Raw genomic sequence first — 25,709 nt, 5'->3', positions numbered from 1 at the left:
CACACTTTAAATGGGTAAATTGTATAATATATCAAGTAGATCTCAATAAAGTTGTTATAAAAGAAAATATTTATATACATCCAGGGCACAGAGCTCACAAACGTACACTCATGCGCTCTGACCTCTGTATAAGACCAGACTGTATAGATGGTTTCTGTTCTGGAACCTGCTTTCGTCAGCCAGTGATTTCTTATCTCTCCATTTACAAAATGTTTACCTTATCTAAATGTTCAGACCATATTCAAATTTCCCCAATTGACCTCTATATGTCTTGACAGTTGGTTTATCCAAGCCAATATCCAATTGAGGGCCATAAATAACAACTGCTTTTAATTTGTGACACACAAACATGTCCTAGAATTCCAACACTGCACTTGGGCACAAGATGCCCAGAGCACACTCAATGCAGAGGAGGGTCAGAGGTCAGGATCTGCATGGGGGAGAGGGCAGGTGTGGTATAGAACAAAAGCCCCGGGTATCAGCCTCACTTTGCAAAAGCTAGGTAACCTTAGACAAGCAGCTTGGCTTCTTTGTGCCTGTTCTGTTTCACTTCTACTAAAACAGCTCTGCTCCAGGGAGAGCACATGGATGGAAGGAGGTAGTCCCATGAAGCCCATACTGCCTGGCCCAGGACAAGAGCTCACACAGTGGAAACCCTCCCTAACTCCTCCACCTGTGATATTCCTACCTGGTTCCTAGATCAAGGCCTCAATCTCCACCAGCATCACCTTCATCACTTAACTAAAGGGGACAGGAACTCTTCCGGGCCCACGTGTCAGGGCCCTGTGGGGCTTAGGTGAGGACTCCCTTGGAGGCCTAAGGCCAGAGCCAGTTCTTACTCAGAGCACTTGTCCCTTCTGAAGGAGCAGCTGGGGCCTGAGTGACTGCTCTACAAGATTCATGGGAGCTAACCATGAATGATGGGTGCTGGCAGTGAAGTCTGGGGTCAGAGGCTGGGCCTGTATCCTGAGAGTCCCCCCAGTACCCTCCTTGTATCTGTAGAGTAGACACAAGATCCAGAGTGCTGCAGGCAAAGCCAATAGTGTCTGGGATCAAGCAGTGAGAAGCCACCCCATCCCCACTTCCCAGGCAGAGAGGCTTCCAGATCTGCATCACATCCTTCTCTTCCTGAGCCTCTCTGACAGAGGCTCCACCCACCAGGGCCTTACCCGGGTCTTCGCCTTCAGGAACACATGGCTCTCCATATCCTTGCTGGATTTACTGTGGGCCACGCCAGCTTTTCTCATTGCATCTTCACTGAAAGACAAAGGAGAAGAGATGGTGACGTGACGTATACCTATGAGTCCACTCCTGCAGGGTCGTGGCCAGAAGGCCCTGCAACAGCAGCTACCCCTGGGTTGAAGGGGCCTGTCCCTCTTACACCAGCCTTGCTGAGGTCTAGGGAGGGCACTCAGTAGAGTGATCAAAGACAGCTGAACAAGGAAATAAGAGGGCAGGGCCACAAGAAAGAACAGGAAAGCTGGTCATCACAAAGCAAAGCAGCCACCCCCAGCATGAGGGGACAGAGGGGCCAGGCCCTAGAGATCACTCGCAACCAGCACAAAATCAAATGCATATTAGAAGGCTGAGTGGCCAGCCAGCCTCTATTTCCTGCCCTCTGAGTGGCCTGGGTCCTCAATTCTGGCATTAAGAGCAGTGGAACCTCAGCTCTGGTCTCCTCCTCTGTAAAATAAAGGGGCCATGAAAAGTCGTCTCTCAGTCCCTCCCAAGGCAAAGGTCCCTATGTGGGACACGCAAGTTCTCCAGATGGGACTCAGAGGATAAGTCTCAACTTCAATAACTTTTAGCTGGGGGCAGGAGGAGACAGACCACACACATGTGGAAAACATCTTAAAACCGCATTTGCCAACACAAGTACAGTAAGAGAGTGAATCTTATCACACATCTGATGCTCTGTCGGGATAGAGCCATGCACACTGGCTAAACATAAGCTCCCTCTAAACAGCAGCACACATACACCCCTCCCCCCCAACACGCACACACAAAGATAAGAACACGTGTGCATTTGTTAGAAGAGAAGGGGTGTATTAGGCTCATGTGCCGAGGCCTGGCCTGTCTGCTCATGGCCTGCCTTCTTACTTGTCTCCCAGTGCTGGGCCTTCTGATAAACAAATGAACAAGCACGTCAGGGCTCTGCTGCCTCACCCGAAAGAATAAAATAAGCCCAGTCCAGCTGGTGCTAGAAAGCTTTTTGACCACTCCAAACAAACGAAAAAATCTCAGGCTACTGAAAGAGTGTGCACATGGGACTGCACGATCAGGTCTGTGATTCTTACAGAAATCACAGAAAGGAAGCTAAATGTTAAGAGATGGACAAGCCTGCATTACTATATTAAGAAAAATAAAATAACACTGACTCACGACATTGTTAGATAACTCATTCAACATATGTGAGTTTGGGGTCCCTACCCCATCTACTTCCTCAAGCCTGTGGTAAGGAGGCAGCAACAGGTTCCCGCTGGCAAAGCACCCAGGGTAGAGCAGATGCACACACAAGGAAATATGTGACCACAGCCACAAGAAAGGTGAGAGAAATGATGAGGACAATCTGAGATCCAACGCATGGGGAAGCGAGGCTGGCAGGCCAGGAGGACCAGGCACTGATGTGCTGAGGCTGGCATGGGGCAGGCACTCCACATGTGGAGACTGAGAGATGTCACCTGGTAGGCTTTAAGTCACTGAGCATTTCCGACAAGAGAAGTGACTGAGCAGACCCATCTTCAGAAGGGTAACTCACCTGTGACCCCCAGGACAGTACTTGTTCCCTTTCCTACCTTCCAACAGCAGTGTAAGGCACACCCTGCCACAGAGATGGGGACCAATGCAGGGACCCAGAGCAGAGCAGTGGACACGGCAAGAGGGCCCTTGCCAGCCAGCAGGACAGCCTGGAGGCTGACTAGGTGGGCAGTGAAGAGGTCACGGGTAGAAGGTAGAGCCAGGAGCCAACGTGTGAGGCACAGAGAGGCAGAGAGGCTGCTGAGGGCTTTGAGGGTGAGACTCAATTACACAGATGGGCTCTGCCTAAGAGCAGTGATCCCCGAGGGCTTAGCTAGGCTCTTGGCTAGATAAAAGCAGTCCTCCAAGCTGCTGGCTGGCCATTTTTGATTGGGTCAGCAGACTCACAGGCCCCACACAGACACTGCATCCTGACCCCAGCAAAGACACCTGGCACATCCACAGAGACAAGACACAGACACGGACTTACTGTAATAGCTCTGAGGTGGGGGGACCTCAGCAGGCCCGAAGGTACCAGGTGCAAGGGCATCTGCTGGAGGAGCCCTGGTCAGGGCAACATCACAGATGAGCACAGGGACTGCATGGGCACCACTGTCAGTGACTCAGAGCCTGAGGAGCACTGACAACACTAGAGGCCAAAAACAGGCATATCTTCACAAGCTAGAACACACACCTTAATAACAGGAAACAGAATTGAGATAAATGTCCAGTTCTGCCTGTGAGCTATGAAAGGGGCTGCACAGGTACGGAGCCAAGGAAAAAGGCAGCTCCTTGGCCGGGCACCAGGGCCCTGTGAGGCAGTACAGTGCCAATGTCACGCACTGGTCCCCTCCACTGCTGCGCTCAGAGCCTGCCCAAACTGGCTCTATGTATTTGTTGGCTGAAGAATAAACAGGCACCCTGAGCACTGTTTTCAGTTCTGCAAACCATATTTTTTAAAATGTTTTTGCTCCTGTTTGTAGTCTGCAGATCATGCTCCATAAAACAGAAGATGAGGCAAAAAAGAAACCAGGCAGTTCTGCTGTTACTATCCTACATTTTCCCCCAAGGAGCGGGGCCTGTTCTTTCCTTTTCAACCATCTCAGCATTTTGTCAGAGGTACCTGTCCATTATCGGGGTTCTAAGTGCATGTTGCATAGCATTTCATACCCGTGCTTACGTGTGGTGTCCCTCCTTTGCACTCAGGACCTACCATATCCACTGTATGAGGTTGTCACCGGGACCCAGGCCCATGCTGGGAGCAGTCTCGCACAGGGGAAGGACCAGCTGGTCACCAAAGCCTCCTCTACTCTTCCTGAGTTGGGCTTTGCTTCGGTCCCCAAAATGCCTGCCATAACAGCCGAACCTGAATGACCACTTCTCAGCCTCCACCTCCAGAAAACAACAAATCCCTTCCAGCAACTGTCCCTAAACAAAGGCAAACTACCACACAAAGAGACAACCCCCAAATACAGAGGTTACAGCCTCAGAGACATAACTGAAAAGAACCAATACTTCAAGGTGAGCTCTGCCCCCACACAAGCAAGCCTGAGGTCTCAGCTGGGGGAGGTCAGGGAGCAAAACCAGTGTCAGGGCTCACCAGAGCAGACCCTAAATGGCCATCCTGCCACAGTTCCAACACCAAGGCAGCCACCACCAAACCTAAAGCTGCCAGGGAGATTTTAGCACCATAACAAAAAGGCTCTGTGCGGTGGCCACTGCCTGGACACAACCAGCCCTCTGAGAAGATGGATGGAGGCCTGATACCAGCTGAGAGCACATGGCCTTTTGCTGTGACCCGGACTCCACGAGCTCCTTCATTCTAGTTTCTTCCTGGTCACCACAGTTACACCTGTCTGCCCAGTCAGGGTTCCACTGGTATTTGGATTAGACCAGATCCTTCTGAGGCAGGACTTGACCCATTACACAAGCCCTGTGAGTTCCCTCACCAGGGACTGAATGAGGCCCTTACTGTAACAGACCTCGCCTGAGCAGAAGGCAGTGCCACGCCAAGAAAATACCCTGCAACTTTAGCTCCGTGCCCACCAATCGCTCAGACTGGAAACCTGGGAACTCCCTCTTCAGTTCCCAATCTAATCTCCATTCTCTAAAGTTCAAATCCTCACCCCATCTCTCACTGCACCTGTGATGACCTCTCTGGATGGGCCTCTCTCAAGGTCCCATTCCTGCCCTGCCACCTCTGCTAGCTCCTCAAGCCACACAGCTGGCGGTGAGTGTGGGGAGCAACCCAGGCTATGGCCGTGCCTCCCTCGCCCACTCTGCACACTATCCTAGGCCCTGCTGCCTGGCAAGCTGCCCGACTACGCCACCGGCCCTGTCTTCTGGGCCCTCTGACCTTCTCGCTCGGGTACCCCCCTCCCCGCTTCACGGAAACCCTGTGGTCACTCTGATCACACCCATGGCTCCTCCTGTGGAAATTGCTGACTTCCTGTCTGTCGGCCCTGTTGTCCTATGAGCAACCTTGAGAGCAGAGATTATGGCATTCACCTCTGTACTCAGCAGGCAATAATCAGCATCATACAAAAACCTGGCTACTTGTAAGGAGTGGTAATGCCATGTATTTTGATGGAACATGACATGCAGAACCTGAGAATCAGCGTGGCAGGCACAGGAGAAACCAAGCCTCGAACAACCACATCCAAACTGTAGAGGCCAAGGTGATCAGGGAAAGGCATGTGCTGCGGTAGACAGAAGTGCTGGGCAGCTGGACCTGGCAGGAAGTACAAAGAGAATGAAGGGCCTGAGCTCCGGAATCACACAGACCAGGGCTTGAATTATGACCTGGCTACTCGCCAGCTCTGGGTCTTCAGAGAGGCACGCCACCCCCCAAGCACATCCTCTTCATAAAGGAGCACTATGAAAGGGCTGTAGCCAGGATGAAGGGAGATGCACAGAAAGGGCCAGGGTGTGAGGACAGGCCTGACCTCATCATGGCCTGCTCTCCCTCACCTCCACCCTGTCTCCAAATTGGGAAACTCAATTTGTCAACTGGAGTCCAGTCCGAGTCCTTGTAATCCAAATCAGCTCAGGATAAAGCCAAAAACCCAGCAAACTGTGTGTCCTTGGGAAGGTACACACGGACACAAGCTCAAAGTGTGCTAATGCCTTGGTATGCCCCTCACCGCTTCACCCACCAGCCACCGACCCTGGATAAGGCACCACTTTGCAGCGTCTACATGTCCAATCTGTAGAGGGAAGACATGACAGTACCCACTTCACAGGGCTGTTCATTCTTCAGAGGATTACAAAAGTTAACATCATCAGGAGCTCAGCACACAAGAAGCACTAACATGTGTTAAAGAAATCAGTCAGAGAATAGTCCACCTTACTGCACAGTAAGACTGCATCCCAAATACCTCCAACAAGCAGTGATGTTTGTGTCACCCCCTTTCTAGAAGATGACAGCAGTCAATTACGTACGGATCCCTCAGGCAGAGCTGCTCTCCCACCGAAACTCTGAACCACCTGGAAGTGTGCCCCCACGGGTACCCAGCTCTGCAGCCCCTGTGGGCCAAACATTTCTCAGGAAGGGCCTTTGCACAGGCATATTGAGAGGGAGAAGCTCTAAGCAGCCTCCTCCGCCTGCCTGCTGCCTGGTCCTCCCGTCCACACTCTATTCCAAAGGGCCCTGGTCCACACCCAAGAGCCCTCTCACTTCTCCTGAGACTACCCTCTTCATCGCTTCTCTTCCCATTGCTGAATAATTGCTTGAATTCTCAGGAGAGTGGGCGCCTCTGGTCCCCTGCTGGTGTCTAGAGCAGGATGGTTCATTCCTCCTTGGGTCACACACTCACCCTCCTAACCTCAGGTACACAGGATGCCTTCTGCCCATCCATCTGTGCGACAGCCCAGAGGAAATTTCTCCTGATTTGTGAACCACAACACTCGTTAACCCACTGACCTCTAATGGGGCAGTTTATGCCACCCCCACCAGTCCCCTAAGAGAAGCCTCCTGGTGAACTGCCACCTGCACATTGGACAGAAACTTGCAGCTCAGGTGTGACCCTTCACTTTGTATGTGTGTAAAAACTTCTATCATAAAAGTAGCAGATGATGGCAGGAGAATAGTTACACAACAGTGGGATGAGAAGGCTTTCCTAAGCACATCATCAAAAACAGACACCATAAAGGGAAAAAGATTCTGCCAGATTAAAAAAGATTGCTACCATACTTTTACTAGCCATCTACCAGAGACAAGAAAAGGTACCCTGATAATCCAGGTCCTCAGGAGCTCAAGCCCATCCCTGACATCTGAGGGGCGAGGCTCTGGCAGCCTGCTTCTCTATCGGAATGCTCACAGCAGTGCCCATCTGACCCTCACCCCAGGCCTGTGCAATGGCCCTAGCATGTTTGGGGACAAGCTCCCAACATTTGTGGTGCAGCCCAAGGGTGCTCTATGTTTGATAAAGCACAGCTCAGGCCAGCACAAGAGAACTGTGCCCATCCCCCACCAACACCCCCCCACACCCAGCAAATGTCAACTGGAACCACGCATCACACGTAGATGAGGACAGAGCCGAGTGTCTGCCCAGCTTTAGCACCGAGGAATCCCATGAGCCTGCCTCCAGGAGAATGGCCCAGAAGTGAAGGCAGACCAGATGGAAAGCAAACCACCACATCAGCACTGAGAGGGAAACACAACCTTCACTGATTCTCATCACATCTATGGGTTTCACACTTTCGATTCGGAAAGATCCTATTTTTCACTGTAATTTTGGTTTGTTCCCCCAAAATATTACACTCTCTTAGGCGCCAAAATTTTTAAAAATCAGGAATTTATTTGGAGAGGATAAGGACTCATCCAGAATGAAAAACACACAGTTTAAAATGTAATGTTTTAGCCCTTTGAAAAGAGGAACAAGAACAAAGCCATATGAGGGGCATATGCTTAACTTAAAAATAAGAGAGCTTAAGTCACAATCCAAATAAATACATTCCCTGCAACAATTTCACTTTTAAAATAAAATCAAATGAGATATAACCTCCAGGTTGGAATGAGGGACTGAACTTACACATGTGATTTTGTTCCATCTCTAAACACCACTAAAACCACAGGAAAAAAAATAGATTTTGTTTGTCTCTAACACAAACTCACCAAGATAGGGAAAGAACGAGAGTGTTGGCGCCAACAACAGTGTTTTTAGAGACTGGGAAGCTGATGACCACGTGGTGATGGACACAGCAAGCCAACTAAGAAAGCAGGGCTCAAAGCTAATCCAAATCTTCGCAAGCTTCAGGACGGGGCGTGCCTGGTGCTCAGGACTGAAGATAAATGGAAGGATTCCTGGGTAAAAGCCACCACCATATCCCCTTCCCCAGTTCACACTACTGGGTAACCACTCCCAAACCAGGAGACCACTACAGAGGTATTCTCTGGAAAAGCACAAAATGGATAGTCGTTGGACTAGAGTCAACCCACTCTGTTGATAAGGCACAGGGAGGAAAAAGAAAGACGTGGACTGTATGGCCGTCAGAGTGACTAGATAGATCCACACTAACTGCTGAGACCCATCCACCTGCCTGCCTGCGGCCGCCTCCACTGCAGTGCCCAGCATGCTGGCACCCAGGCCTTCATCCTACAGCCCAGCATTTGGAAGACTATGCTCTAGAGGAAAGACTCAGAGAACCATAAGCCACATGAGGCTTTAGTGAACCTCCCTGTAGACAAGTCCAGGTACACAGAGCGTCCACTCACCTTCACAGTACCCCCTCTTGGAGTAAGCAGCCAACTAAGGGCTCCCAGACACTCTAACGTGGCAGATAAAGACCCCATGAAAAATGTCATTTGGAGCTATCAGAAACTCTGCAAGAAGAAAATGTCAAGAAAACTATACTATCCATAGAGACAAGGCACCGTAGCTATTTAACAATAGAATGCTATAAAATGAAAAGTCAAATTACAAAAAAAAAAAGTGTTCTTATAAATAAAAGCATGTTAGAGTGAAAAGATAGGGATAAAATCGAGTAAATCACCCAGAGAGCAGAGCTAAAACACAAAGAGATGGATAACAGGAGATCAAAGATAAAGGGCCAACATTCAAACACCTGGCAAAACAAAAATTAAAAAAAAAAAGAAAAAGAAATATAATAAAATAAAACAATCGCTGGGGAGAGTGAGCATAGGGAGTGGAGGGAATTAGATTCCCATGAAATGATTTAAAGGAGCCTTCCCTGAAGTGCAGGATGTGAGTTTTGAGACTGAGGCAAGTCACCGGGAGGCTTGCTGAAAGAAGCACTAGGCCATCACAACAGCAGCACTAGAAACAAGAAAGCAGTGGGAACATGAACATGCTTCTCAATCCTTGAGTAAGTACTTCTAACCTGGAAGTCTATAGGCATCCAAATTGATATAGCCTCCAGAAATTGAACTCCCATGAGCCTTTTCTCCGGAATCTAGTGGAACAACGGAGTGAACCAAAAGAACAAGACACAGGAGATAGGAAACAAGACCCAACATTGGAGCCATGCAGCTGTGCAACTCAAGAGACAGGCACACTGAGGGCTGTCCTCACACCTCTGGCCACCGCCCATGAGGGCTCCAGAAAGCAGGTGCAGGGGAAAAGCTGGAACTGACTGTCTGGCAGCACTGAGCATGGGGATAATTGTATCAAGAAGTAACTGGAAGAGGAGAAGAGTTAGCCACAGGTACACGGAAAACTAGGCACATTTTTAAGAAGGCGATTTTTTCCTAGGGGAAAAAACAAATGATCACAGTATGCCACTGCTCAGCTGTGAATATCATTTGTGGAAACATAAAACATAAGCATTTATTCATTTACCCAGAAGGTAAAACACTGGCGGAACGCAGCAGAAGCAGAAATAACAGTTGTACAATGGGAGCTATACAGAAAGTCAACAGATAACTCATAAAACTCATAAACAGGATGACTCAAGAGAGCAAAGAGTCACAGGGGAGGACTCAGTAAACAAGGAACCATCACACCTTCTTATAAGTCTTTCGTCATTCCTTGGCTTTTAAAAGTTATGTGCATACATCACTTTGATAAAATAAAAAGTAATTAAAAGTTAAATGACAAAACACATCTAAAGAGAGTACCACAGATTCTGCCATAGAGAAATACTCAATGTAACGCCAGCTGTTATTAAGAAAGGTCTCCTTCACTTATCTAAACCTTCCTGAATGTCAACATGGAGACAGGAAGCTTCCGCTTTATCAGCAATTTTGACCCCCAGGAGTGTGCTGAAAAGCCTACCATACATTTCCCAGTTCTCCCAGAGGGCCGCTCAGTCTGAGTGCTTTCAGAGAGGCACTGGGCAAAGCAGTCTCCCCTCCATCGCTAAACACCTGAGAAGGCCTCACCATACCCAGAGCCAGAAAGGTCGCTTGCCTGTCCTCCACCAGTGCAGGACTGTTCAGCTACTCAGCCAACCTTCACCAGGTCCCCAGATAGCTACAGAGCGGCCTCCAGTGTCTCCCTTGGTCTTCTCCCGTTCTGCGGCAGGTAGCAGTTTCTTGCACACAGTGCCCCAGATGGTCTCATCTGGAGGCAGGAAATGATGAGACACAAATTGTGCAGTCCCCAACAGTAACCAAAACAAACACCTGACCCCAACAGGGAGGGAGCCTCCTAGACTTCACAGGTAGCTGGAAGCATGTTTGCCAAACTATATCCCAGACTGTAACTTCTTCCTTTTCTTTGTTAGAACACCTCTGCATTCTGATTCTCTAACTTTTTAAAGAAACATAAAAGTATTTTTTAACAAGATAAAAATGTGTATTTTTGGAAGTTAACCATCTATCTATATTGTAGGAAAGGTTATTTTAGTCTTGCAGAAATAATCTTTAATCATACAAACACAAGAAACTTCAAACGCTTTCCTTTCACATTCCTCTCGGTTTGTTTGATTAAGTGCTCCAATTTCTGCTCTCAAGATTTCTCAATGCCCAATGAACTAGATCAATGAAAGAACTACACTTAAAGAAAATATCAGTGCCCTTAAAAGGACATGTTGTTATTTGAGCTAGTTCAGAGGACTACACAAGCTTCTCTGAGGTTTGGCCTCAACAGGACCAGGAGAGCTGGAGAGGCTTCTTGATCTCTGCCAGGCACTGGCCTCTGGGCTCTCAGGCCTGAGACCACTCTAGCTCCCCTAGTTCTAGCCTCGAGTATGTCCCACTCACCACCAGGCAACTATGTGGGAAGGACACTCAATGCCAACCCAAGAATTTATTAAAATGCTTATCTCACTAGATTTTGTGGTATTGGGAGTGGGAAGGAAACCCTGTTTTAGAGATGTGCACTCAAGTACTGGCTGCTGAAATCATACGGTGCCTGGGATGATTTAAAACAGTCCAGGAAGGGGTGAGGAGGAATGGGCGAAACACTGGCCATATGTTATCTCTCGAAGTAACTGAGAGATATTTTTCTATTACTCTTACTTTTTGAATGTTTGGAAAAGTCCATAGTGGAGCTTTTAACAAGGAAGTGACTAAAATGCTCATGTCGAGCATTCAGGATGACTGTGCAGAGATGCCCAGAGGAAGTTTACCTCCTAGTGTGCTCCCCAGTGAGGCCTTCCAGGCCATCACTCAGGGAGTGACAATACACTCCGAGCTATTCCAGCTGCAGAGTCCCCCTCAGCCTGGAGGAGCTTGAGCCTTTAGAGGATGGTAACTAATAAGTCTTAAAAAAATCTGCTCCTACAACCAGAGGTTGGTCCAGTCCTCAGCTACCCAGGCAGAGCCTGACTATGTGGAAAAATCCCATCTGTCAGACAGTGCTGTGTGTGCGTGGTCCGTGCCTCGCTTAACCTGGGATGTGGACACAAAACTTCCAGCCCAGAGTCCATCCAAGAGACGAACACAACCTTAACCTTGAGAAAGTCACAACTCGAACTGGACTCTGAGCCTGATTCCATTTGAAATTACAGATATATCTACATGTATTTACCTAATCGAAATACATACAAACAAAGTTATATGCACACAGAAACAGAACTGGAGAAAACAGATCAAAATGTAACGGCCATCTCTGGGCAAGGAGAGTATGGAAAGCACCTTCCTGTTTTGGACTCCTCTACAATGTTATCTGGAAGGGAATGAAGTACTGCGCCCACAAGGCCTGCACACACTCATGAAAACAGGAGGTGGAGACAGGCCTGAGCTGCTGGGACTGGCTTTCTTGTGCCCACATCCTCTCACCCTAGTCTTTTTCCACATCTGCTCTGCCCACCACAGCCCTCTGCCAGGGCCCTCTGCTCGGCTTCCTCTGCGCCCCAACCCGAGGATGAGGACAGCCCACCCACGTTGCTCTTACAGCTGATTGATCTTTCAGGTTTGCTCCATGCACCTCCCACTGGCTTTTGGGCTTTTCTCCTTGGAAGAGTTGACACCCCCTCCACACACACACTGCATATCATTACCTCACACCCCTCAGAATCAGCACAGAATCAGGGCTCATCTCCCTGTGGGGTGTCTTTCTCCTCCCTTCCTTCTGCGTGTATGTACATACAAAACACACACACATAGTCGTAAAATTCTTTCCTTCCTAAACCACCCATTTCGTTCCTTTTGTCATTGCGTCAAGTGGGTATCAAATCTGAGCGTGCATTCAAGATCAAGAAGTATGCTTGTTATAAAGGCAGGTTCCCTGACAATGACAGATGTTGGCAAGGATGTCTGAAGCAGAATTCCCTGGTGGGAACGTAAATTGGTACCACCTGGGAAAACTGTTTGGCAGACAGTGCTGCAGCTGAAGGCCACACTCCTGGACCCAGCCTTGGGTGCACAGCCCAGAGAGTAAGCACATGTACCCATCAGAAAATATGACCCAAAACAGCCCAGGTGCTGTATTCACAAAGCCAACAACTGGAACTAACCCCAGTATCCACCAGCATATGACAGAAAAGTCATGCAATGGAATAAAACAGCACATAAATAAGAATGACTGCTACCTACAAAGACAAAATTCAGACAAGATGCTGAATAAAAGAAGCCAGACACAAGATTGCATAGAGTGTGATTCCAATGACAGGAAATTTAAGAACAAATGTGTCCATGGCCAGGAAAGTCAGAGGAGTGCACCGAATGAAGTGCAGGGAAGAGCCTGCTGTGTGCTGGTCTTGTCCAATATACAGGTCTGAGTGGTGGCTATGGGGACAAATATATGTGTAAACATTCATCTAGCAGCATCATGCTCAAGATTCATGTCCTTGTATTGTAGACCATAGCAGGTTATATTCAATATAAAGAAACAGTTCATAAATAAAAGAAAACATTTCATGAAATGAGCAAGAGCTCCTGAGCCCTGGCTCCAGGACACTACCCCTGCCCCATCCCTGGGTTTGGATTTGAATGGTCTCGTGCCCAAATTCCTATTACAGAGCCCAGCAGGGATGCCGCAACACTTGCACAGGCATGAATCCTCCCTAGCATGAATCAAAGCAGACCAGTGGTGATTGAAGGGCCAAGGGTGATTCATCAGGGCTTCTTAGGGTATGTCTTTCTACTTTTTAACAAGAGAACCATCCTGCACAAAGCAGCCAGATCACTTCTTCAAATGTCACCTCGATAAGGACTGAAGGGAAGTTAGAAAGGGGAGAGCAGAAGAGGACAGTAGGGATGAGGATAAATCGTTTCTTAACCAACAAGCACTGCACTGCCTTCTCACATCCACCGGAGCCTGCACAGGAAGGGGTAGGGGTGGGTACACAGGCTGAGAAGAGTAGGAGCCCCAGAGGCATGGGGCCTTTCAGATCCAGGACCTTTGGCTTGGATGCCACTCACCCTCCTTGCTGTCTCTCTCTTGGACTGGACACAAGTGGCTAAGCTCAAAGGCTGACCTGCAGCCAGGTCACACCTCACCTGTTCCCACCTACTCCCCCACCCCTGGCAGATTCCCACGCAGAAAGCCTGTGGGGCCAAAGTATCTGGAAGAAGGAGGGAGCAAGACAGCACTCAGCTGCCAATCATTAAGCATGAGCACCAAGAAGATGCCTGTAAGTGAGAGAACTGGTGAATCTGAGGGAAAGGTGTGCCCATGTGCTCTCTACTAGCCTTGCAACTGTTACCTTTGAAACGTTCTCAAAATAAAAAGCTCAAAGTAAAGATAACCAGGACTTAGAGAGGTCAAATGTCTTCTCTAAAGACTCAATGCTCTAAATCTACCTCGAGACACGTGACTCATTCCATTTCAGATCTCAGTGAACAGGTTCCCGCCTAGATTAGGAAGAGATTCATTATTAAAGTGGAGGGGAGCGTCTCCCTCACGGCTCCTTCTCTCCCTCACGGTGGGTGGTTTCCAGCCCGGGATCCTAGTGCATTCCCCTTTGTTCTCCAGGACTGAGTACTCACTTGCTTATCTGTTAAAGAGAACCACCTAGTAACAGTCTGGACTCCCTTTTGTCTTTAAATAAATGTCTCAATTAAAAAAAATGGGGGGGGGGCGGTTCCAGAATGAGAAGTGGTTCAGTGATTAAGTAGCACTGATAGAGAAAGCCCTGGCAGGCTGCAAAGAGAGAAGCCAGCACTGCTTTCCACAAGCCTACCTGCTATTACTGCATGCACCTTTTGTCTAAGCCAAGGCACCATACTAGGAGCTAAATGAGATGTGGAGGCATATGACCAGCTCCTACGTTCAAGGAATTTATAATACTGTTGGCAAAGAAAAAAAAAATAATAATAATAATGAGTGTAAAAATAGCAAAAAAGAGTTCATCTGTTCAGTTCCTGCCAAGATGCGCCCAATGAGGGCTCTACAAACTCAAAGGAAGTAGGAACTACATTGAGCCGAGCCATCAGGGCTCAAAAAGAGAGGATGAGGCCATGGCCAAACCTCCCACAGGGAAAAGAAAGACTGACAGAGGGAGAGCCAGCCGTGATGGTGACCAGAAGGCTGGGCATGGAGCAGGCAGCGTGTGGCTGAGGCTCTCACACCAGCACAGAGGGAGTGTCAGCTGGAAAGACAGTTTCACACTGAAAGGGGACTGCTCCTTAGCAGGGGTGGAAAGGATGGAATCATCTTAAGAAGGGTGCACTGCCACTCAGGGCCCTGGTGAGACAGGACGTCACCCTGAAAGCAGAGCACATGATGACTTTCCACCTCATAGTAGCTGTCTGTGATCACAGCCACCTCCTCCTCCTCACTGGCAGACAGGGTCTACCTTTTCTTCAAAAGATTTCTGATTACAAAAAGATGTATGTTTATTGTTGACAAAAACACATATATGTACTAAAAATTAACAAAGAAAACTGAAATCACTTAGACAGCCAAAGACGTCTATTTAACAAAACTCAGCCTGTACCATGGTGTGTTGCTTGCTAACCTGCTCTTCTCGACATCAACGTGATGGAGCGTTTCCCACGTCATTTTTAACAGCAACACCAAGCCCGCCATCTGCACCTACCACAACAGATCTAACTCAGTTCCCACTGCTGGCTTGTCCCCTCGTCTCACTCCTGACATGGTGTGGAGATGAGCAGCCTCATCGTCGCCAGGTTTTGAACACTCTCCTGCTTACAGCCTTGGAGGAAATGCCTAAAGAATCATTTTAAGTTACTGAGATAAACAGATTGCCAAATAGCCTTCCTAATTGACTTAATTTATGTGCCCCAGCAGCCGTTTTGTGCGAATGCCCGCATCTTCACTTGTGTGGTGTTAGGACTTTCCCCACCTCTGAGGAGAATGCCTTTCAGGTTAGCCCACTATCACCACAGAGCCTGAACAGAGCCACAGCACCCCTGGTGAGGCAGAGATCAACTCTGATTCACAAACGCTCATGCCCTGAGGGCTTTGGAATAGGGGAACCGGAGCTCAAACAATTCAAATGCAAACTACTAACAGAGTGCTATGAAGAGCAGGGGGCAGTGGGAGGCCCAGTGTTCTCAGAGGGTGAGTAGGACCGAAGCAGCCCTCGGCCACAGGAAGAAGGGTCTCTCAGGCAGGGAAACAAACAGGATGCAGAGCAGCTGGGGTGAGAAAGAGCTGGGCTCTTGTGAAGATCCCTGGGCAGTGCAGAATGGTGGGCTGGATGAGCAGGCTCAGAGTTGAATCTACAGGTACTGGGCAAGTCATTCAAACATTCAAAGTATAAAAATAATTTGAGAAAGTGAAGTTCATGAAGCAGGAGTTGATAACTTGAAGCTGAATGGTGGGTACATGGACATGGGGTCTTTATACTACTTGGTTTTATTATTTAAACTCCAGTTTGAATTTTTGAAAATTCATCAGAATTCCTTTAAAAATATATACCCTCTGGATATGTACACAACACTGCCCCCAAGAAATGCTTTAAAGGGGACAGATAATCATGCGGTTGTGGTCTTTCCCACTACAGAAGGCCCAACACAGGTCCTGGACTAGCCACAGCCACCCCATCAGGGTTGGTAGTAACAGAAGACTCTGGCCAGGATGGACGTAAAGGCTGCAGCTATGGTAGGTGGGTGGTGTCACCTACATAACGGAACTGATGGGCCTTGGGTACTGGCTGCAGTCTGTGCTGGAGACCAAAGATCAGGAGGGGGTTGCTGTGCTGGGCCAACAGTGCTGTGTCAAACAGTGGCAGAAGGGCCAACCCTTATTTGGGGTCCAGTGACCAATGTGGAGTTGCTAAAATTGCCAACGGGATGCCCACCAGCAACAGGCTCCTCTAACAGGCTCTTCCAGTGCACTTGGCTTGGGTTAACAACTTCCAGCTGCCCTCTCTCCAACCCCTCGCCGCCCCCTAAAAAGTGTAACCTCTCTTTCAAAGATTAAAAGGTGGTTTGCCTCTCTGGTCCTGCTACGGTTCAGCAAGGATTGATTTATAATGTGCAGAGTATAACTACAAGCAGCAGTGGCCTCTCTTCTCTGCCTCAGTTTCTTTGTCTTAAAAATGGGAGCATCAAGTGCATCTATTGGCAGGGCGAGTGTGAAGAATCAATGAGCTAACATGTCAAATCCTGTAACAGGGCTTGGCACAGCACGCCCACTACATGTCAGCTGATGTTACTGCTGTTTGAGAAAGCCCCAGATCCTGAGTAGCTAGATGACTGAAGACTTGTGTCCCCTCAGGTCACTGTTACTCCTGGTCTAGAGGCAGTAGAGCCAAGGGTCAGGACTCTAAAGTCAGTGTCTCAACAATCACTTCTTGGTAGTCATTAGGGGCAGTGGGGCTTGAAGGTGATTACACAGGGCCCCTGGCCTGAGGAAGCAAACATTCTAGCTGTGGGTAATACACAGAAACCAGCCCAGTCCTTTAGACAACAACCAGGCTATGAAGAAAGCAGCGATGCTCAGCAGCTTCCACACAGGAAAACGAGGGCCATAAACACACTGGGAGGGCACTGCGTGGTTGGGAGGCCTGAGAGGAATAAGCTACAGAAAAGGCTTAGCCAAGACTCACTCGCTTCGTGACAAGGACCACAATTCACAGGCAAGATCTAGATGGGCAAGTCTCAGGGCACTCCTCATCCTTCTGAAGTCCTCTCCAGATCTTTGGAAGTTGCTGTCTGGTTTGTTCTGTGTTTCTTCTGTTTTTATGGCTTTGTTCTGTGTCTAACAATAAAGCATCTGACCTCCTCTTCACTGTTTAGGCTGAAATCTTCGCAACTCCTATATCCCTGACATGGAGCTCACGTCTCCCTCGGGAGCTTCACCAGCAGAGGCGGCTGACCTGTCTGTCCCCAACTCCACTCCCTGAGCCCCTCTTGGCCCTTGACTAGAAACTTGATACGGAGCTGCCCTCCCCTCAGGGTCATCTCCCCTCTAAAATCTGTTCAGCCCAACGGACATTTATTTATTCTATGCTTATATGTGCAATCTGTTGTACTGAGGGATGGGAGGCATAAAAGTCTCAATAAGATGACAGAAAATTTTTAAAGAACTGGGAGGAAATGATTGATGAAGTCTTTTCATTTATTCCCTGCTTACCTACTCTACGTCAGGCGCGTGCTGGTAACTACTCGCACACCCTTGTTCTCTGGCAGCCTATTTTGGGTTGGACACACGCTCAACCCAAAAATGCCATGAGGAAGGCCCAACGCCCACAGAAACCAGTTTAGGGGCTCTAAGGGGAGTTTCTCCTGCGACCCTGCAGAGAGAGTGGGAGTTCAACAAAGAGCCAAGACAAACCCAACAACAGTTTCACAACTACCCTCCCAGCAGGGTCCTTTAAGTGTCATCATTTTCCCTAACCGGGCTCAGGGGGTTCATTTTCACCATCTAAGGCTTCTAGTCCTGCAGGGGTCCAGGCAGGAGGTGTCAGGAAGTTCACCACTGAGTCCTGAGCCCTCTGCTAGGGCTCGAGTGGAGGTTTCTTCATCTTTCCTCCCATCTTTCCTGAGACATACTGTACTCCCGACATTTCATAGGTGAAGGAGATGATCCAGAAAGGTTACGTATCCTGTCAAGGTCACTCGGCTAACGAGCGGAGAAAGTGGGGTTCCGGAGCTTCACAATGCATTTGGCACAGATAAAGAAGGTCACTATTGAATGACAGTAGGGTGCACACAGCCCCAGGAAAATACCCTTGTACTCCTCGACAAGTGTTTTATATGCCAGATGCCATGCTTCATAGGACTGGGGTCCTACAGGAAACTAAAAGGGACTGAGATACAACATATCAAAGGGGTGACCCACTTTAAGCAAGGTGGGCAGCAGGAACGGGTCTTGAGAATTTGATACTGAATCAGACACCTAAACTAAAAGAAGGAACTGGTCATGAACATAGTGGGAGGAGTCCACCCATTGTCAAATACCTTAAATACTTTATAATACCTTGTTTAAAAAGAGAACAAAGAAAGAACATGAATTGTTAAAAAGCTGAGACCAGAGAGGCTGGAACAGAGTGGGGGGTATGAGAAGAGTTGGCTAGGACAGGCTATGGCGAAGGGCTGGGAGAGTGGGCCACCTGGAGTTTTGTTCTAATACTATGGAAAGCCACTGCTAGGTTTTCGGCACAGCAGTGCAGTGCGAGGGAAGCAGCAGCCCTGGATGGGCCCAGATGAGCCCAGATAAGGTAGAAACAGTGTAGGACCATGAAGAGGATGCACTAGAGAGTCGCTGCGGGGTCTATCCTAACCAGTCCCAATTCAAAACTGTTTTTTCTCAGTGGGAACTGGGAGACTAGTTTATTCAGCCCGTGCTCTGAAACACTGAGCTAGGCAGAGACAGTGAATCAGCTCAGATGCTTTCTCTTCCATTGCAACTTTCCAGTTCTTTGTTATGCTTTCTTTATTCCATCACTCAACTATAAATTACTTGGGCTCAAAACAGTTCCCAAGATAGCCTTTTAAACAAGAGTATAACACCAAAGAAAATTAGAATTAACAATATGTCAGGTATCCTAACCCAAATTCTCCTTTTTAACCCATGAACAAAATAAATCAAGGCAACAAGAATCACAACTTTCAAAGTGATCCTTGGAAAGAAAACAGACAAATCTGAGAAGGAAAACACCCACATCATGTTAGGAAGACAGCCTCCGAAACTGCTCACGCCAACAGTGGTAGGCAGGAATCCCCAAAGATGTCCATGCCTAATCCTGGGAACCTGTGAATAAGCTACGTTATATGGCAGAAGGGACTTTCCCAGATGTAAGTAAAGTTACAGACTTCAAAATAGGGACATCATCCTGGGTTATCAGGGTGGGCCCAATCTGAGAATTTTCTACTTCAGTAGAGAATTTTCTCTGGCTGAAATCAGAGAGATGCGGCAGAACCCCACCCTCCCTTGCTGGAGGGGGCTACAAAGAAAGTATGCGAAGGAATGTGGGCAGCCTCTAGGAACAAAGACTGACCCCTGGCTAACAAAACAGCCAGTTAAGGAATGAAGACACCTCAGTCCTACAACTGCATAAACTGAATTTAGCCAACAATTTGAATGAGCTTGAAAGCAATTGTGCTCCAGAGTCTCCAGTAAAAAATGTACCCCTGCCAACATCTTGATTTCAGCCCTATAAGATCCTAAGCAGAAGATAGCTGAGTTTACCTAGACCTCTGATCTACAGAAACTGTCAGATAATAAATTTATGTTGTTTTCAGATGCTATGTTTGTAGCATTTGTTATGACGGCAATAGAAAACCAATATACAAGCAGCAATTTGACAAAAAAGAGAAAAAAGAAAAAAAAAAAGGAACCTAGTTTCCCTAGAAGTGGAAGAAAGCTGAATTATGAGGTATTCAGTCGGTCCCGACATCCAAACACTCTCCAATCACCCTCCCAGCCCTCAGACACTCCCCCGCCCACCCCATTTTCTTTTTTTGCGACTCATTCTTCCAGTTCTTAAATTCTGGGCTTCCCCAAAGAGGAATCCTTCCCTTGGGGTGGTTTCTTGCTGGAGCCCTGAAGTGGGCCATCCCTCAAGATTTTATCTACAGACAAATCCAGTGCATCCAAAAAAAAAAAACAACGTTCACTGATTCTGCAATTTCTGCAGATTCGTCCCCAGACTATTCCACAGCAGTGCCCAGAACCACTAACTCTATAGTCCCCATTCCTTCCACTGTACTAAGAGGTTTCCCAGCATTCCACCCAACTTCCTTCCTTCCACCCTGCTGCACCCCACCCCCTCCAACCAGTTAGTCATCAAGGACCATTGTCTATGCTCACTCTCCCCTTTCTCTGGAATTGTCTTCCTCTTTCAGTTTTCACCACTGTCTAATGCAGACCTTTAAAATCTCTTGCCTGACTAAGTCATTCCACAAGCATTTTATGGAGCAAGGTGACAGACAGCAATCTAACAGTGGGAATACAGGGATGAAAAATGACAAGTCCCCAGACCCCAAGGGCTCAAAACTCTCATAATGGCTTAACTGGTCTCTCTCTTCTGTTCTTGATCTGTCTCCAGGGACTGAGGGGATCTTTCCAACTCTGGCATTGCACCAACCTCAAAGCAGGACACATGCCAAATACAGGCTCAACTCCTTAGCACAGCACTAACGTGTCAGCACCTGCTCACCCTCATTCCATTATCATTTCCTGAACCTCCTAATTCCTCAAACCCCAGAACTCTCAGCCTACAGCAATATCCTCCATGCAGTGATAGCACATACCTCCCCACTCCTTAGCTTGGAATGATGGCCCTTCACACTATCTGCCTTCTTAGGACTCAGTTTATTCACCTACTCCACAAGCCTGCTCAAGCAAACTGTCAATTCTTCCTCTAGGAGAAAGACTGCCCTGGAACTGTTCTTTTACATTAGTGTGTTACCTGAAGGCAGGGGCTGTCTCAGGCAAATCTGGCTAGCACGACATGCCAGTAAGCTCAGTAAAAGACTGCTAAATGAAGCAAGCATTCAATGAGGAGCTGGAGTTCCGCTAGGCGAAGCCTAGGGTGCACTAGCAGCTCCTGCATTGAGGGGTTCAACAACTGCGACTGAGGAGAGGAGGCACTAATCCCAGCTCTTCACTCCCTCCTCCCAATATGCGCTGGCTTCCTGACAGCCTCTTCCTGCCACCCTCAGGCAAAATCCACACTGGGGGCGGGGAGGGGGCTCAACACCCATAAATCCTCGGTCTCCACCGCCCACAGCCCTAGTACCTAGCCTCCCAACCTCATCTTCCATCCACCCTCTTCCAACCTTTCTCTCACCCTGATGCGCTTTTCTGGAAGAGAAATCACAAAGCACCCAGACCTGCTAAAGTCACTACCGGCTGCCCCTTTCCTTCTTTCGTATTCAGTGTGATTCAAAGCAGGGAAAAGTCTGCAATCAAAGCACACAAATGACGAACGAGAAAGCTCAAGATGATGACTCATAAGCCAAGGCTCGGTGGTTTGCAGGGTTCGGCCCCAGAAAAGCTAACAAGCAGTCCATATCGGCCGAGAATTAAGGGGACAGCCGGGGGAGGGCCGCACAGGTCCCCGACGGCTTCGGCCTCCCGGCGCCCTCGAGCCCCCGCGAGTCCCGGCACCCTAGGTCTCTAGGTGCCCCCCGCGGGCCTCGCCCGCCGCGCGAGGGGGGCTGAGCGCAGGGGGGCGGGGGGAGTCCGGTGATCTCGCCCGCTGCCCCGGCCTTTACTCACATTTGACTGACCAACTTCTGCCTGAAGGCGGCGCTCCGCCAATCGGTCTCCTGCCCCGAAACGTCCATGCCGGTCCCCCAGCTTCCACCTCCTGTGTTCCACTCCGCCGCCGCCGCCGCCGCCTCCGCCGCCGCCGCCGCCGCCGCCTCAACCCCAGCGCCAGGCCCAAACCCGGAAACCGTCCACGGCGCGTCGGCCGCGCCGGAAGCGGAGTAAGAATTGTGGGAAATGGAGTCGCGCGCGCGGGCCTGTGGGAAATGGAGTTCCTCTGCGTGCACGGGGTATCTTTGGCTCCCTCAGGGTCCCCCAAACCTCTCGCATGTCTCTGGCACTGCTGTCGCTCGAGGCGGTGACACCAGATACCCTGAGTTAACGAGAGAGGGCGCGGGCAGTCTTGGCTGCGTAGCACAACCAGTGCTGCCTACAGCTGGCCTGCGCCTGGCTGTCTGCATTTCCTGCGACCCTACTGTGTGCTGGCCTCACCAAATGCAGGAGATCCTCACCCCTGGGAATGCCACACCAAACTGCCAGGTATCTAAGCAGATGCTATGAAGAGATTGTTTATTTATCAAATATTTATGAGCACCTACCGTGTGCTAGGCATTGTGCCCACATCATTTGGGTCCTGCTTTCCTGCAACTACCTTTGAACGCCACATAAAAATAGTGACCAGATAGACTTTCATCGTTGCTTTGGCCGTATTTTGTAGGGGGATGTGAGGAATCTAAACTACATTTATTAATTTTTAGACCAGGGCTTACTTATTTGGCCCAACAGCCATGTCCTTCCTGTACATGTCACATTGTGAAATTTAGTCTGGGGGAAGCTACAAGACAAAGGACCCAATTTTTTCAACAAGAAGAAAAATGCAAGATGGAGGGGAAGCCCAAAGATTAAAAGAGATTTTAGAGGCAACTCAACTGCCTGCAATGCAAGATCGTCGTTTGGATCTTGATTCAAGTAAACTTCAAAAAGCAACAAAGAAGAACATGTAGAGAATAATTTGGAAATGTGATCACTTGACTATCTGATATTAAGAAATTACTTTTGATTTTGTGTGCGTGAGAATGGAATTCTGCAGGAGGAGGTGGAGGTCAAAAGCAGAATGTTTCTAAGGCTTTGGGGGCAGGTCTTTCAGTGTCGGACCCTGAGTATACTGGGCAGAGCTCCTGATAGAATAGTTCTGGAGTGATGGACACTGCTGGCTGATGGGTTGGAAGCAGCCCTGAAGAATAAATCGGCCTTAAAGATGCTCAATTGAGCTCTCTGTTGTTGTGAGATGGGACTATTCCCTCTGACGGTGAATAGTTGAGTAGCCTATTGTTCAGATAAATGGATTCTCAGGAAATTCCTGAAGGAAACAGCACAGTTGTTTGCAAGTTTATCTTCTCAAATAAAGTCCTATTTGGACAGTGTGGCATCATAAGTAGTCATCTTGATGGAGACAGTGAGCTGAAGGCTGTGGCTGGCTTCAGTCCTCAAAGTGCTGGTTGTGTCTTGCATAAATGATATAATGTGTATCTCTCCACAACTTGTCCTTGTCAATTAATGAATTATTGCTACATCATAGCTCCTAGATCACCCGCTGCAGGTCATTCCACAGTACAAAGGCACTGTAGTTTATTAATGGATATTCACTTTGGTTCCACTTTTTCATGATTGAAAATATGCTGCAATAAATATCCTCTGCTGTGCTGTCTTGATTCCGTCTCAAGAGTATTTCTTCAATATAGATATCCAGAGTGGAATTGTTAGTTTGCAGAGAGCCGCTTTATATTTTATCTAAATGTTAATAGCTATTGCCAATTTTTCTAGGTATTGGTTATTTAATGCTGTTGTGTAAAAATTACAGTAGTCCTCCTTATCTGTGGCTTCCTGAAACCAAACCAAGGATAATACTGAACCCTATGTATACTATTGTAACCCAGTGAAATTCTATGCCTCTCTGACTCCATCTTGTTCAAGCCTGCTTTGTTCTTATGACCTTCGGGCTAATAGTTTCTGCTTAGTCTTGCATACAGACCTGCTAATCATTAGAGGAATTCTGCTTGAGGCTTGAGTTTTACAAAACCAGCCCCTTACCAGAAAGTGCCTCTCCCAAATAGGTAAGGGAAGTATACACAAAAATAATGATTGTTTATCAAAGATTTGCAGGAACCTCTTGACCAAACTCACATCTACTAGGGTCAACAGACTAAGCACAATGTTCCTTAGATCCCTGCTGACACCCAGATGGAGTTGTCAATCACCTCTTGCCCCTCCCATTTCCTCTTTCTTTGACTATAAGAAGCCTGAACTCTGTACTTTCTTAAGATGGATCTGTGACACCACTAGGTCTCCTATCTTCTTGGTTGGTGCCATCTTGATCAATAAATCTGACCTTAACCCAAACTCTGACATTTTGAGTTTAGCCTTTTGAAATGTTAGGCACACAGATTTTGGTTCAGTAACACTATGGGCTTTTTAAAATTATAGTTGGCAAGTATGTTTTTTTTTTCCTATACACACATACCTATAATAAAGTTTAATTTATAAATTAGGCACAGTAAGAGATAACAAAATAACTAATAATAAAATAGAATTGCCATAACAATATGCTGTAATAAAAGTTCTGTGAATGGCTTTGAGGACATCATTAAATAAAATAAGGGTTACTTGAAAACAAGCACTGCAATACCACCACAGTTGACCTGATCACCAAGATGGCTATTGAGTGACTAATGAGCAGGTAGCACCTACAGTGTGGAGATGCTGAATAAAGGGATTCACTTCCTGGGTGGGAAGGAGCTGGAAGGTGTGAGATTTTAACCTGATACTCAGAATGGTGCACAATTTAAAACTTATAAGTTGTTTATTTCTAGAATTTTTCATTTATTATGTTTGGACTATGATTGACCATGGGTAACTGAAACCACAGAAAACGAAACTGACAGTAATAAACATATATTATCTTTCACAATTTCTGTGAGTCAAGAATTTAGGAGCTGTCTAGCCAGGTTCTGACTCAGCCTCTCTTGAGGTTCCAGGCAGATGTTGGACTTCAGAGGAGTATAGTCCTCTGAAAGACCTAACTGGGGCTGGAGGATCTGCCAAGGCAGTCTGCTCCTGGCTGACAGTTGGTGTTGGTTTTGACAGAGGTCTCAGTTCCATGGAGACCTCTGCTTGGCACTGCTTGAGTGTCTTCATGAAACGGTGGCTCACTCTCTGCACACTGGGCAAGACAGAAGCTATAATGCCTTTTATGATGTGGCCTTGAAAATCACATGCTTTTTCTTCTGCCTCATTCTATTTCTTAGAAGCCAGTCACTAAGTCCAGGCCACATTTAAGGGAGGAAGATTGGGCTTTATCTTTTGAAGGTAAGCAAGTCAAAGAATTTGCAGACATAGTTTAAAACCACTATATGCTCCAAGTTGGCTGTTCCAATTTATATTCCCATCAGCAATGTATGTACACTCCCACCCTTACTAACCAATGCTTAATCTCAACTTATTTTATACTTTGCCATGTTAATGTTGACAAAGACTCTCTTCTTGACTAGGCCTCGACTTTGGCCCCTATCCTGTCTCTGAGTTGCCTAGGTCAGTCTTAGCAAAGAATTCTACTAAGTCAGTTTAGGGAGAATCCCCCTACCCTTGATACCTGATCAAGTTCTTCAACCCTCAACTTTAATAATCCCATTAGGCCAGTTTAGCAATAATACCCTTACCCTTGATGTCTCATCTTAGTAATTTTACATCCACTGACCCCCTCAAGTCTGCTTCCTGGTTATAAATCCTCAGCTGTCTTTGCTGTATTCAGAGTTGAGCCCAATCTCTCTTATTGACATACCCCTCTTGCAATAGTCTTCCTGAATAGTCATCCTTACTGTTTTAACAAATGTCAGAATTTTTTTTTTCTGCGTAAAAACGTGTATTATTAATGAGATTGAACTGTGCTTCCTTTGTTTACATACACTGGGACTTCCTCTTGTGATTTTTTTTTTTTTTTAT

The 25,709-nt window shown here is 47.6% G+C and overlaps 1 protein-coding gene and 1 long non-coding RNA gene across 2 annotated transcripts in view; one reads left to right on the top strand and one right to left on the bottom strand.

The window, feature by feature from the left end:
• Nucleotides 1–21,879, bottom strand: part of MED15 (mediator complex subunit 15) — a 55,681-nt gene extending 33,802 nt beyond the window's left edge. Inside the window, 2 exon segments of the mRNA XM_039868399.1 lie at nucleotides 1,170–1,257; nucleotides 21,720–21,879. Coding sequence (XP_039724333.1) covers nucleotides 1,170–1,257; nucleotides 21,720–21,787 — 156 coding nt within the window. The 5' untranslated portion in view covers nucleotides 21,788–21,879.
• Nucleotides 21,850–23,422, top strand: LOC120606826 (uncharacterized). Its single transcript, XR_005653999.1, has 2 exons — nucleotides 21,850–21,931; nucleotides 22,469–23,422. It is a non-coding gene; the product is annotated as an uncharacterized LOC120606826 (long non-coding RNA).
• Nucleotides 23,423–25,709: the final 2,287 nt, after the last annotated feature.

The sequence above is a fragment of the Pteropus medius genome, unplaced genomic scaffold (assembly GCF_902729225.1).
Source record: "Pteropus medius unplaced genomic scaffold, Ma_sr-lr_union100, whole genome shotgun sequence".
In the NCBI taxonomy this organism is placed as follows: Eukaryota; Metazoa; Chordata; class Mammalia; order Chiroptera; family Pteropodidae; genus Pteropus; species Pteropus medius.
Note: the sequence above shows the minus strand (reverse complement) of the source record. Positions and strands in the feature narration are given on the sequence as shown.